Raw genomic sequence first — 12,843 nt, 5'->3', positions numbered from 1 at the left:
GTCGTAAGAGGCGACTAAGGGAGGGCGAGGGATGACCAGCAGCATCCCTCTTAAAACATCTCTAAAAGCCTAACTACGGTTGCCAATCCGAAAAAATATTACCTATGCTTAGCAATGGACAAATAACGGCTCATATGATGATGATTATACATATATTAATACTAATGATTATTATTGAGTTTAAAAAGCATATTAATTGTAATTGTATAAATCTTTATTGTACATACGAGTATATTTATTATTTTTAATAACACTTAAAATGAAAACAAGTTGGCGGCCCAGTTGATGGAAAGTGACGACCATTGCCTATAGATATAACAGCTTCATTCACAGAATAGATTGAGATATTTATGGTATCCTCACGTGTTGTAATAATACTTACTTAAAAAAAAAGCAAGTAAATTATGTACAAGACACAGAATAGAGGAAAAATAAATTTCAGTCAATGATCCTTAAACAATTTGATTGTCAAAAGCTTAAACAGAAGACATAACAAGTCATTGATTTCTCAATGTTTTTCCAATCATTATATTTATTTAATAAAGTAATTATTGATAATGTTGTTATATACCTATGATGCCCGCAATTGTTTGCTTTCAATTTGTCCTATTATTTCCCGGAAAAAAAAATTACTAAGTTCATGATTGATGTGAATAAAATCAAATTAAAATAAAAGACTAATACCTATTTGTTATCATATAAATTGCTTTAATAACAGATTATTATGTACCAGAGGGAGACTTTGTACAAAAGTACAAAGATTACGATTGCTTGGGTACCTCTGTTTCATTTGTGTTTCAACCGTGAAGCAGTTGTGTTTGCATGGCTGTGTTTCGGTTTGAAGGGTGGGATATGGCGTGAATTTACTGGATACAGAGGAATAACATCTGAGTCTTCAGGAATGGCAACGCATGGGGTGTATCATGGGCGAAACAGTATACTCTGTTATGTCCATGGTACTACTCATGTCTATAGGCGACGGTTACCACTTTCCATCAGGTGGGCCGTCAGCTTGTTTGCCATTCTAAGTGGTATAAAAAAAATTAGGTACTCTGAGTACATATTTATATAATTAAGCGTATCATTTATTATGAAATGAGTTTTTTTATACCACAAAAGTAAGTTTCTTATGGACGCCTGCAACAACAGGGATGTTACGTGCGCTTTGTTAGCCCTGAAAAACATTAATACACCTTTTATAAAGAACCCCATACTATAGTCTCTAGGGAAAATCTCAATAGGAAAATCATTTCACAGCCTATACGTTCAGGAAACTCCTCTGAAACCACACTGTATGCAATAATATAAGATGGTTGTGAGCATTATTTTAAACAATTCCACTGAATACAGTCCGTTACACAAGCAGTAGAAAGACAAAGGGAAGCAAGTTCTCGCCTTAGATTTAAAGGCTCAATACCGCCTGTAAGCTTAAGATCGTCGACAATTCTCGTAGCCTGTCTTTAAACCGAGACAATAGAACTTTTTGAAGAAGTAAATTAATAGTATTAAAGAGTAAAAGGTTAATAAAATACTACTATTAGACTAAATAAAATTGATGGTCCAAACAATGCAAAAAGTATTGTCAAAATTGATTTATAAATGACCACAATCACACCACATAGTCTTAAAATGACCAGTATGAGTAGTTCAAGTGGCTCTCTATCCGTCTTCGTCGTAACTGGCACATCCTTTCCCTTCTTTACTCAATTCTTTTTAATTCAGTTACATCCCATTATTTAAAAGAACGTTTTATATTTCTTGGAGAGAGCAATTTTTATTCTTACTAGTAGTACTGACAACCTCCGACTCATAATTCCTACTCATTCTTCCTCTTTTTACTCCAAATCTTTTTCCGTGCAAGAAGTTCGTTTGTGGAACTCACTCCCTACCTCTATACGGTGCGCTCAATCGATGCTCATTTTTTAAAACTTAGTTAAATCCCGCTACCTATCCTTATAATCACTTAGTCCTACGTATTTCCAGTTTTATGTGTGTTATATATGTGTGTGTTAGTGTGGTATATTTGTACGTATAACATATATGTATGTATATGTGTATATATGTATATATATTTATATATGTATGTGTATGTATATATATGTATATATTTGGATGTATGTGTTTATTCATGAATGTGTATATAACTATGCTGTCACAGATATTATTTTTTACAGATCTATTTTTTTTAACGCGCCACCTACCTATTTATGCTTTAATTCCATCTACCCAAAGGTTGTCTGGAAGAGATTGCTTAGCAAGAAGACCGCCTTTTGTACTACACTATACGTATTGAAAATTTTTCAACAAATCCTGTTATGTTGGTACAATAAAGTGTTAAATAAATAAAATAAATAAATAACTAGGATCTCACAGATTCAAGGTCTCATACAACTAAGCTTAATGTTTAAATTAACCCAAATGAGACTCAAACTCGAACACCAATTTAACTGAAGCAAAATTTATGCTACGCAATGAAAATTTTCATAGATACTTACAGAAGTAGAGACATCATTATCATTCCTGATAATAGAGGTGTTATTCTAAAAGTATCTATTTATAAGTTTGGATAGGTAAATTATATAAGTAACTGTTTTATTACTAAGTTCCGTAAAATATTACAGTTTGTGTCACAATAATTAAAAAAAAACAAATTGCTCCATATTCAACTTTATAGTTTTTCATATTCGTAATTTAAAACCATTATTTTGAATGACGGAATAGCTTTCGATGCAATTGAATTGAAATTAAATATAAGGTAACGTCTATTTGAATTGTGTTGGCTATGATTTCGATTTGGTCTCAAATCGATTACATCAAAAGTATGATTTGTCGACAAATAGGTTCAATTTAAATGTATTTTTTTAGTTCTCGAAGAGGAGGTGTCTTCATATTTTATTGTATCCTTTCATATACATTAATTACGTCATTAACAGGTGTATTTTGTCTGAATTAAAGTCGGTTTTTTCTATGCGTAGTAAAATATACTTATAATGTTCTAAGTTCAATAGCTGTGCATTACAAAAGGCACGCACAGGTTGTACGTGACTGTAACTTAATCGGTTTACGCCACGAACCCTATTACAAAGCACCACTTCGCTTAATGAACTATTGTGTCGATTGTACGTCAGTCACGAAAGAATTGATTTGTATATGCTTATAAAAATTTAAGATTTAGCACCTCTGAAAAATAATGTAAATGTGACGAAATTAATATACGGGTAGAACTAATATTATCTAATTTGGTTCTGGCATTACTTATGGCAGTCTCTGGGGGAAGACTTTTGTTCAGCAGTAGATGGATAATAGCTGAAATTGTTGACAAAGATATTAATCACAAACGAACAATCAGGATTTTAGTAAAAAAAAAAAACAAAACAGATTCGAAATATAATTTCAGTTAAAAGAAAGCTGGTCAAGCGCGAGTTAAAGTCGCGCAACGAGGGTACCATATAAAGTTAAGTATTTTTTTTGTGAAATAACTATAAATTTACGGTTTTCAGATTTTTCCTTTACTGTTGCTACATAAAATTGCTTCTTGCCAAATTTTATGATTCTAGGTCAACGGGAAGTACCCTATAGGTTTTGATTCCATTTGCGAATGTCAAAATATGCGATAACATAAACGGCTGCATCTTTTGACTTCGTCGATTAAGAAGCTTGATTTTTTCACTGCTTTAAGAAATTGCAGACCTGATTATATGATATTAATTTCAACAACCTTCATGTGTTTCTATAAGTACAAGGATCTTTACAGACGAACCGACTGACGTACAACGAAGTAATCCTATAAGTGTTCCGTTTTTTTTCCTTTAAAAGTGCGGAACGGAAGGTAATTGTGACAAACTCGATCTGAAACCAACACAAAATTTATGCCTATCATTTTAAATAATAAAATATTAAAATCTGTTTTAAAATGGCAACGGTATCATGTAACATATCAACACACAAAAAAACAGACACACTAAAATAAACTCTTATATTAAAAAGTACCTACTGGTTGTTAGTCAGAAAAGGATAGACAGATATAACTGTACAAGTGATTTAGTGACATTAATAGAGAAAATAATATTTAATACATATAATTGTAGTAAAAGTGTTGAAATAATTATTAGAAAAAAAAGATTTATTCAGAGAGAATTGTGTATTTTATAATAGAATAACGAATGACAGAACAAAAAGTAATATAGAACAATAATTTTAAAAATTATGTCAAAGTCTATATATAAAATTATTTCCAGCCATTATTATTAACACACCCCCCTTAATCTACAATGTAACATAGCATGTGAACGATAAAAGTACATTGGAGATTAAAAAACTAAGAGTTATACAATACCTATGTTTGTTATACATCTTTTAAACTTTATATTACATAAAGGTTTAGTAAGCATATCTGCCCACATTTGTTCTGTTGGGATAAATTGTACATCTATCTTCTTTTCAACTATCTTTTCTCGAATAAAATGAAACCGTGTGTCAATATGCTTGGTTCGATTGTGATGGACTGGATTTTGAGCTAATTTTATAGCAGACTGACTGTCACTATATATAGTAACCCTATCAAGCCTGCCCGTTATTTCCGAAATAAACCTGTGAAGATAACAAGCCTCTTTAGCAGCTGCTGTTAGCGCCATATACTCTGCTTCAGCAGACGATAAAGCTACTGTGGGCTGCTTTCTACTTTCCCAAGCAATTGGTCCACCTGCCAACTTCATATAAAAGCCTGTATAGGAACGGCGTGTTTCAACGCAGTTCGCCCAATCCGCATCTGTAAAACCATACAGCGGTTTTCTAGTACGTCTATACGTGATTGAATAATCTATAGTACCTTTTAAATATTGAAGTACGCGTTTTGCGGCCAACCAATGATTTTTATTAAAATTCGAATTGAATTGACCCAGATAACTGGTTGCAAAAGCAATATCAGGACGTGTATGTGTGGCCAAAAAAAATAGAGATCCAATAAGCTCTTGATAAGGATAAGAACAACATTCATTCTGATCATTAGACTCTAGCTTTTTATTTATTGGCGTATTTACAGTTTTGCAATCCTGCATGCCAAATTTTATTAATAGCTTTTCTACAAAAGTCTTCTGATTTATCTTTAATGTTTCTACTTCGTTTGAAATATTTATGCCTAAATAATACTTTAGTATACCCAAATCCTTTAGGCTAAAATATTTTTCTAAATTATTTTTGACAGAATTAAACGTCATGTCATTCTTATAAAAAAGTATTATGTCATCAACGTAAACTGCAAGAATTACTAGTTCGTCATTGAAAAGCTTCGTATACACACATGGCTCAGAAGGAGTTCTTGAAAAATTCATTTTCGATAAGATATAGTTTAACTTTGTGTTCCACGCACGTGGTGCCTGTTTAAGGCCATATAGCGACTTATGTAGTTTACATACCATTACCTCGCTGTTTTCAGAAAAACCTTGTGGTTGTTCCATATATACTTCTTCCTCAAGGCCACCGTTTAGAAATGCTGTATCTACGTCTATATGGCGCATCTTTAGTCCTAGTTCGACAGATAACGCAAACAATGTTCTCAATGAAGACATTCTAACTACTGGTGAAAAAGTTTCATAGTAGTCTATTCCAGCAGTTTGGTTAAAGCCTTTTGCTACAAGACGTGCTTTATATTTTACAACATTTCCTTGTGCATCTCTCTTTCGTCTAAATACCCACTTACACGGTATCACCTTCTTCCCTGTTCTATCTACTAAACTCCATGTATTTAATTTATGAAGAGATTTGAACTCATCTGCCATTGCTTGTTGCCACTTAACAGCATCTACAGCATTTATTGCTTCCGTGTAAGTGCTAGGTTCATCCAACTCCATGACTGAACTGCATACCTGATAACTTAAAAATTCAGGACTTTTCCTGTTTCTTAAAGGATACCTGCGCTCTGTTGTTACTTTGTCCGTTACTTCTATGTGCTGATCAACTAAATTATTAACTGAAGTATTTTCTACTTCCTCATGCGATCGAGCAGCCTCAAACTTGTCTTCCTCCAGTGTATCTTCTACTAAGGGAACTTCTGTATTAGTAGAAAGAATACTCGGTTCAATATTTTTAAGATTATGAAAATTATTCTCAAAAAATGAAACGTCACGAGATTTTATTACTTTTCTCGGATATTGAGTGTTACGAAAATAATATGTATTAGAATCAGTAGCGTATCCGATGAAAATGTGCTCTTCAGCTTTAATATCTAATTTCTTTCTATTACAAGAAGGAATATGAACTAAGGCCCTACAACCAAATACTCGGAGATGGTTTAAGTCCGGTTTCTGACCATACCATTTTTCATATGGTGTATGACAGTTTAAGGCACGATGAGGGCATCTGTTCTTTAGATATACAGAAACTTCAAAAGCGTCTTGCCAATATGCTTTGGACAAAGAACTATCAGTCAATAACGAACGAGCTTTTTCTGTGATTGACCTATTTGTGCGTTCAGCCACACCATTTGACTGTGGGCTGTAAGGCGCCGTGGTTTGATTATGAATAACCTGAGAGTTAAGATACTGAATAAAATCATTGTTAATATACTCAGTTCCATTATCTGTTCTTAACTCTTTTATATGGCTACCTAATTGTTTCTCTACAAGAGCTTGAAAAATAATAAATTTGTTTTTCACGTCAGTTTTACTTGAAATAAAATATACGAAAGTCATTCGTGTGAAATCATCAATAAAGAAAAGAGCATACCTGTTACCCTGAAAAGACGCTTCAGACATTGGGCCACATAAATCAGAATGAATGAGTTGCAGTGGCTCAGTCGCCCTTTTAAACAAAACTCTTTTAAATGATTTTCTTGCCTGTTTCGCTTCAATGCATGTTACACAAGGCTCTTTATCTGCTATTCCAAAATTAATTATAGCTTGACCTTTTAATGACTGTAAGCCAAAACGACAAAGATGACCTAACCTTTTATGCCACAGTCGATATTGGGACAAATCTGCATTATCATGCGTCACATTAAGACTTAATTTTGTAGAATTGTTAATAGTACAGTCCAAAGTGTATAGTCCATTACAATTCGTACCATGCAATATTGATTTGCCTGTAATACAAAGATCATTAGAATTATAAAAATTACATCCATTTTTATCAAAAATTACAGTATAACCTTTATCAACTACACTTTGAACAGAAATTAAATTCGCCTTTAGTTCGGGAACATAAGCAACATTAGAGACTTTGTCAATTACCTTGCTTTCAGTACTAATTGAGACAGTACCAATTCCAGTACAGCTGATATCTGCACCGTTAGCAATTGTAACCTTACCATAACTTTGCTTAAAGGAGCACATCCAATCTAATCTTGAAGACATATGTTTGGTTGCACCAGAATCTATCACCCACTTGTTCATTTGTAAGCCGTCAGTTTCTCCAAGAGCTTGAGCATTCAATGCAGAGGAACCATGTGACGTCCTGCCTATATGATTCTTCTTAAGTGGACAATCTGGACGCTTATGCCCTGGTTCTTTGCAGTCATAACATATAATAGGTTTTTTCTTTTTATATTTTCTTGGACCTACATTCGTCTTTAAAGCTGATACAGGTTCCAGATGCCGAGATGACTCATTTAGAAGTTTAGTTTTGACTAAGTCTGAAGAAATATCGAAGTTGCTATTTTCTAGTCCCATAATAAGAGGTTCATACTTTGATGTAAGCCCGCCTAACAAAATCGCCGCAACGGAAGGATCTTCAATTATTTTTCCTATATCTGCGAGATCTTGTACGGTACTCATAATTGCATTTATATACTCTTCTATACTACTGAACTCTTCTAAACTAATTCTATATAATTTTCTTTCTAATGCTAATCTGCGACTCATACTACGGTTTTCATATGCCTTTTTCAACTCATCCCATGCATCTTTAGCAGTTTTGCAGTCACGTACGTGAGTTATAGCAGGGCCGTCTAAAGTCAAACATATTTTCGACAATGCTTTACGATCATTACGGATTTTTATAGCTGCGGGAGTAACATCACCTTCAGTATATCCAACAGTGGTTTCCCAAAGATCTTCATGCATTAAGTAATTACGCATTTTAAATTTCCACATTGAGTAGCCCTCTTTGTTACGTAGACATATTAAGTTACTTACGCTGGAGCTTGGACAATAAATACCTCGTGATATACTGTCGCCTGCACTCATAGTATTCGTTTTGAATATGCACTAAAATCCCATAAAATTAATGATTCGTAAGAAAATCTTCGTGCTGATAACGTGTTGAAATAATTATTAGAAAAAAAAGATTTATTCAGAGAGAATTATGTATTTTATAATAGAATAACGAATGACAGAACAAAAAGTAATATAGAACAATAATTTTAAAAATTATGTCAAAGTCTATATATAAAATTATTTCCAGCCATTATTATTAACAAAAAGAAACTGACTATACTATATAATAACAACCCATTTGAATGCATCAAAGTGAAATGATAACCACCTGCTTTATCGGTATGCGGTATCAATCATATGGTTGTACTAGTTAGGGTAAGGTAAGTATAAATACAGGTGAGCCCATCGTGAGGTGATTTACTTCTAATGTACAAAAGTTCTTCTCATGAGTACACTGATTATTCTATTTAAATGGTATAGTATATAATACGTATAATTTTATTATGAAAAAAAACATATTGAAAGATTCAAAAGAATCTATCGTACGAAATAAAACAAAACCAATATTTCAGATATAGAATTTATTCCAAGAAACAATCAATATGGTAAACATTTTTGGATACCTGGTTATAAGCATACATCATTTTTAATTTCACACAGTCATACTTTATTATGAAATAATGAACCCATTTATTGTAACTATTAATCTACACGGTGTACCCAAAAATATATAATAATTTAAGCATTATTGTAGACTCCATAGTCAGCTGCAGAAACTCTCATGTTCTCCATATGAACACCATATACAGCATCCGCTACCATACAAACGGCAAGTCTCTTAAGGTCCTTAAGTATTCCATCGTAATCCTCCAGTTTCGATGGGAGCTCTGTAATTCAGAAGAACAAGTAGTTAATAAATTTAAATGGTTGTAAAGATTAGTCATTTTTTGCTCAAAAAAAAAGTAAAAATATGCTACAAAATAAGACTAATTTTGATATTTAACGAAAAATTTCATAAGTATTCTTCATATTTAAATATATTTAGCATTAGAATTATAATACATAATTTAAATAAAAAATATTTTTTTTTAATAAAAGGTAGATATGAATTTTAGTTATTAATAGAAACTCATGTTATGTATGTGGTTACGTATTATACTATACGTTTTGGCGTAACTTTAAAATCGTAGGAAAACAAGTTAATGACCAATTCACATAAATAAAACTTCGTGTTTTTATAGTTCTTCTAGAAATGAATTTAACGTGTTCTCATTTATTGTAATTTAGCAACTTATTGCATTATACAAACATTGCGCTAGATTCGAATATATACCCAAAGGTACGTAAATATATGCATAATAACCAAAAATCGTTACTTTTATGTTTTCAATCGGCTAAAAAACAAGTTAAAATCTATTGTATTATTTGATATAATCAAAATTACCTTTGACTAAAGCATTTTTAAGCTCAGCGCTTGAAGTGAGCTTAGGTTCGCCGATAATGTTACATTGTTTTTGTTCTGCTCCAACTGTAAGTCCTTTAAATTTATTATCAGCAGTCGTAGTTGGGCTTAATACGTAATTCAGCTTTTCATTCAAACCTGTAAATTGTAAAATATGACATCTATAACATAATTGTAATGTACTCCTTACATTAATTAACATTAAGGTTATAAAAGATGTGGGTCTTCAAAGTTATAATCTTACATTCAATTAGTGCTTAGTCCTTATAATAAACTAAGTCCAAATTAATTGCAAGATTTCATCCTACTACTCTCTACTATAGAAACATTCGAAATTAAGTATTTTTTGTAACATATCAAATATTAAATTAATCATTTTTTTTTATAAGAGTATATTACTAAATATGACTATTAATTAAATTCAAAGTTTTATAACTTACTTGCTTCAATTGTAATAGGTCCAGACACTTGCTTCCCAGACTCTAATGATTTTAAAAGTACCTCGCCAGTTATAATTAGGTCTAATTTATGGTCTACCTCTCCATCAATTGCTCCATTCTTCTCTGTAAACCTATACAGAAATAAAATAAAATTTACAAACACTAAAACTAAAAGTTTTTGTAAACGTGTTGTACAAGTTGACAATTTAGACAAAGAAAAATTTTATCCAAAATCGTAATAAAAATAGTGAATATTACTTGTCGTGGCCTTTTCTTGTAATTTTTTGTTTTTTTTTTTGTATTTTTGTTAAATATACTACTGTAATCTTTTGAAGAGAACAATAAAGAGTGTCTAATATTATATATATTTATTAATTTTCTATAAAATCACTTACTTGCTATTGGTAACCTGCTGATTTCTGAATCCAGTGGCAACAACATTTTTAAACTCTACCTGTACTTTTTCTTTTTCAAACGTGTGTGCAAAGTGAGGAACAAGATAAGGATCTGTCGATTTTAATGTGAAATCGGGCGTTCCTCTGCTCGCTTCCTTTAAGAATTTGCTTTGGCTTGTTTTGATACATTCTGCGTCACTCAATTTACATTGTTCTATTTTAACGATTTCTGAAAAAAAAATTGTAAGAAATGAAATTATGAACGTGAATGGTTCCAAAAAGAAATAGATGGACTGTATGAAAGACGACATGGTCAGACAGAGAGTGAATGCTAAGACGAAGGCAAATAGAGATGAATCGAAAAGAAAAGCAAATTACACCGACCGCAAATTGATATGGGAAAAGGAGAGGAATATAAAAATAATATTACAAATATTGCATTACATCTGAAACAATATTGCCGTTGCAAGATCAATACAATATGATTTATTAGATATAACTTTTATATTATACACAATATTAAAACGATGTTATTTCTTTAAGTGAAATAATTAATTGTTATGCATTGTACATAAAGTACATATAAGGGCTAAAAAATATACAGTCAAATTGTGATTCTACTCCTTTTTGAAGTCGGTTGAAAATTATAGAGTATCCGTAACTACAAGCAAATTGAAAAATTTATTTTCATTTAGGAAATTGACACTTTAAAAAACGAACAATCTGGTTGAGATAAGTATTATATCAAACTCTCAAATAAAATATCTACATACACTAATATAATAAAAGAGGACCTCTTTCCTTTAATTATAATCTTAGATGAGAATTCTACCGATCTCGCAAGAGACTTAGCGTGAATAAAGTTAAATAGATACGTTTTTAGATCGACAGTACATTTTCTTTATGTTAAGTAACATTTATTTTTGCCGATTTGCATTATTCTTTTTTGCTAAAGTACTTTCTCCTCCGTAGATCCGTACTATATTAGTTAAGATAAAAATCTTATTGTGTGACTTCTTACTAATGTAATATTAGTGATGTAATGTGAAAATTAATTTAGTTAAATTTGTTATCTCTTATCACCTTAACGGCTGAACCAATCAATGTGGTATTTAGTATAAATACATACTATATAGGATGGAAAAGAATATAGACTACTTTTTAATTCGGTTAATAAACATATCCCGGTCACGCAAACGATGTTGCTGGGAACAGCTAGTATTAGTACACTATAAAAATAAAATGTAAAATAAAACAAAGGTCCTATCTAACCTATTTGTTTGCTTCTCCGCTGTCTCCTAAACCATAGGACGAATTTTGATACAAATTTACTGTCTATTTTAACATTTTTTATGGAAACTTTTTATTACTATATATTCTATTTGAAATTTTGTACTATATAAGTAAACAATTTCAAAACCAGGGCCAGTGAAAGATAATATATTATTAAGTATATATTTATAAAATAGTAAAAAATTATATTGGTGACTTTATATGGGCAAATAATAATATTTAAAAATATTACTTACGTGATAAAGCGTATTGGGAAAATACGAGAACCAGAACAATATTTAGTTTAAACATCTTGAACGTTTATTTAGTCTTGGTCTAAACCGCAAGTGACTATGATTTCATTCCCTAGTCGCACCTTTATATATATAAAACATGTTTGAATTAATTTGTTATCAATACTGATTATCATAATTAGCATGTAATTACTCTAATAAGATCAACTATCAGGGGCTAAGAGTTATCAGTTTCGATAAATAATGTTATTCCTTAATTATTGATGGGGAGAAGATCATAATCGTCATCATATTAGCCGTTTACTGTCCACTGCTAAATGTAGGTCTTCCCTATAAGGGAGATTTTGCCAGTCAGTCACAGTCTTTGATGGTGTTTTCAGAGGATAATCTTAATAGTTTATTATAATTAATCAATTACAATAACTAATATTTTTTATATCTTTATCAATATTTATATCTTTCTTATAATAGTTTTATAAACTCGTGCCTATATTACTAAGATATTGTCTTTTTGCATTACTGTGGCACAAATATTGAATTTTTATACAGGCTTTTAATCTGTCTGGCCACGAATCTATGGATTTACGCTCTGTTTCCAAGGGAAATTTCGCCACTGCATGCTCCAAAGATTTTTTAAGAGACTCAATAACACCTTGTTGTTTGGAGTAGGCTATGTTATGCTATGCTATGCTCTTAAAATTATCATAATTTGAGTCTATAGGATTGAGGTCTGGGCTAAATGAGGGCCAGTCTTCAGCTTTTATATAGTCCAGAACGTTGGTATCAAGCCAGGCTTGGGTAGTTCGTGCCTTGTGACCAGGTGCAGAGTCTTGCTGGAAAGTCCACGGTATATTTTTAAAAAGTGTACTG

At 31.6% G+C, this 12,843-nt stretch overlaps 1 protein-coding gene across 1 annotated transcript; it reads right to left on the bottom strand.

The window, feature by feature from the left end:
- Nucleotides 1–8,714: 8,714 nt before the first annotated feature.
- On the bottom strand, nt 8,715–12,121 carry LOC113509872 (uncharacterized). The gene is made up of 5 exons (XM_026893299.3): nt 11,977–12,121; nt 10,448–10,676; nt 10,053–10,183; nt 9,595–9,750; nt 8,715–9,037 (listed from the first exon to the last, which is right to left on the bottom strand). The coding sequence occupies exons 1-5, from the start codon at nt 12,029–12,031 to the stop codon at nt 8,889–8,891; spliced, it is 720 nt and encodes a 239-aa protein (XP_026749100.2). The 5' UTR covers nt 12,032–12,121; the 3' UTR covers nt 8,715–8,888.
- Between the last annotated feature and the right edge of the window lie 722 nt (nt 12,122–12,843).

This window comes from Galleria mellonella, unplaced genomic scaffold, assembly GCF_026898425.1.
Source record: "Galleria mellonella isolate WM207_F2 unplaced genomic scaffold, CSIRO_AGI_GalMel_v1 utg57, whole genome shotgun sequence".
NCBI classification, from domain to species: Eukaryota; Metazoa; Arthropoda; class Insecta; order Lepidoptera; family Pyralidae; genus Galleria; species Galleria mellonella.
The sequence above is the reverse complement of the archived record's forward strand: the minus strand, read 5'-3'. Positions and strand labels throughout refer to the sequence as shown.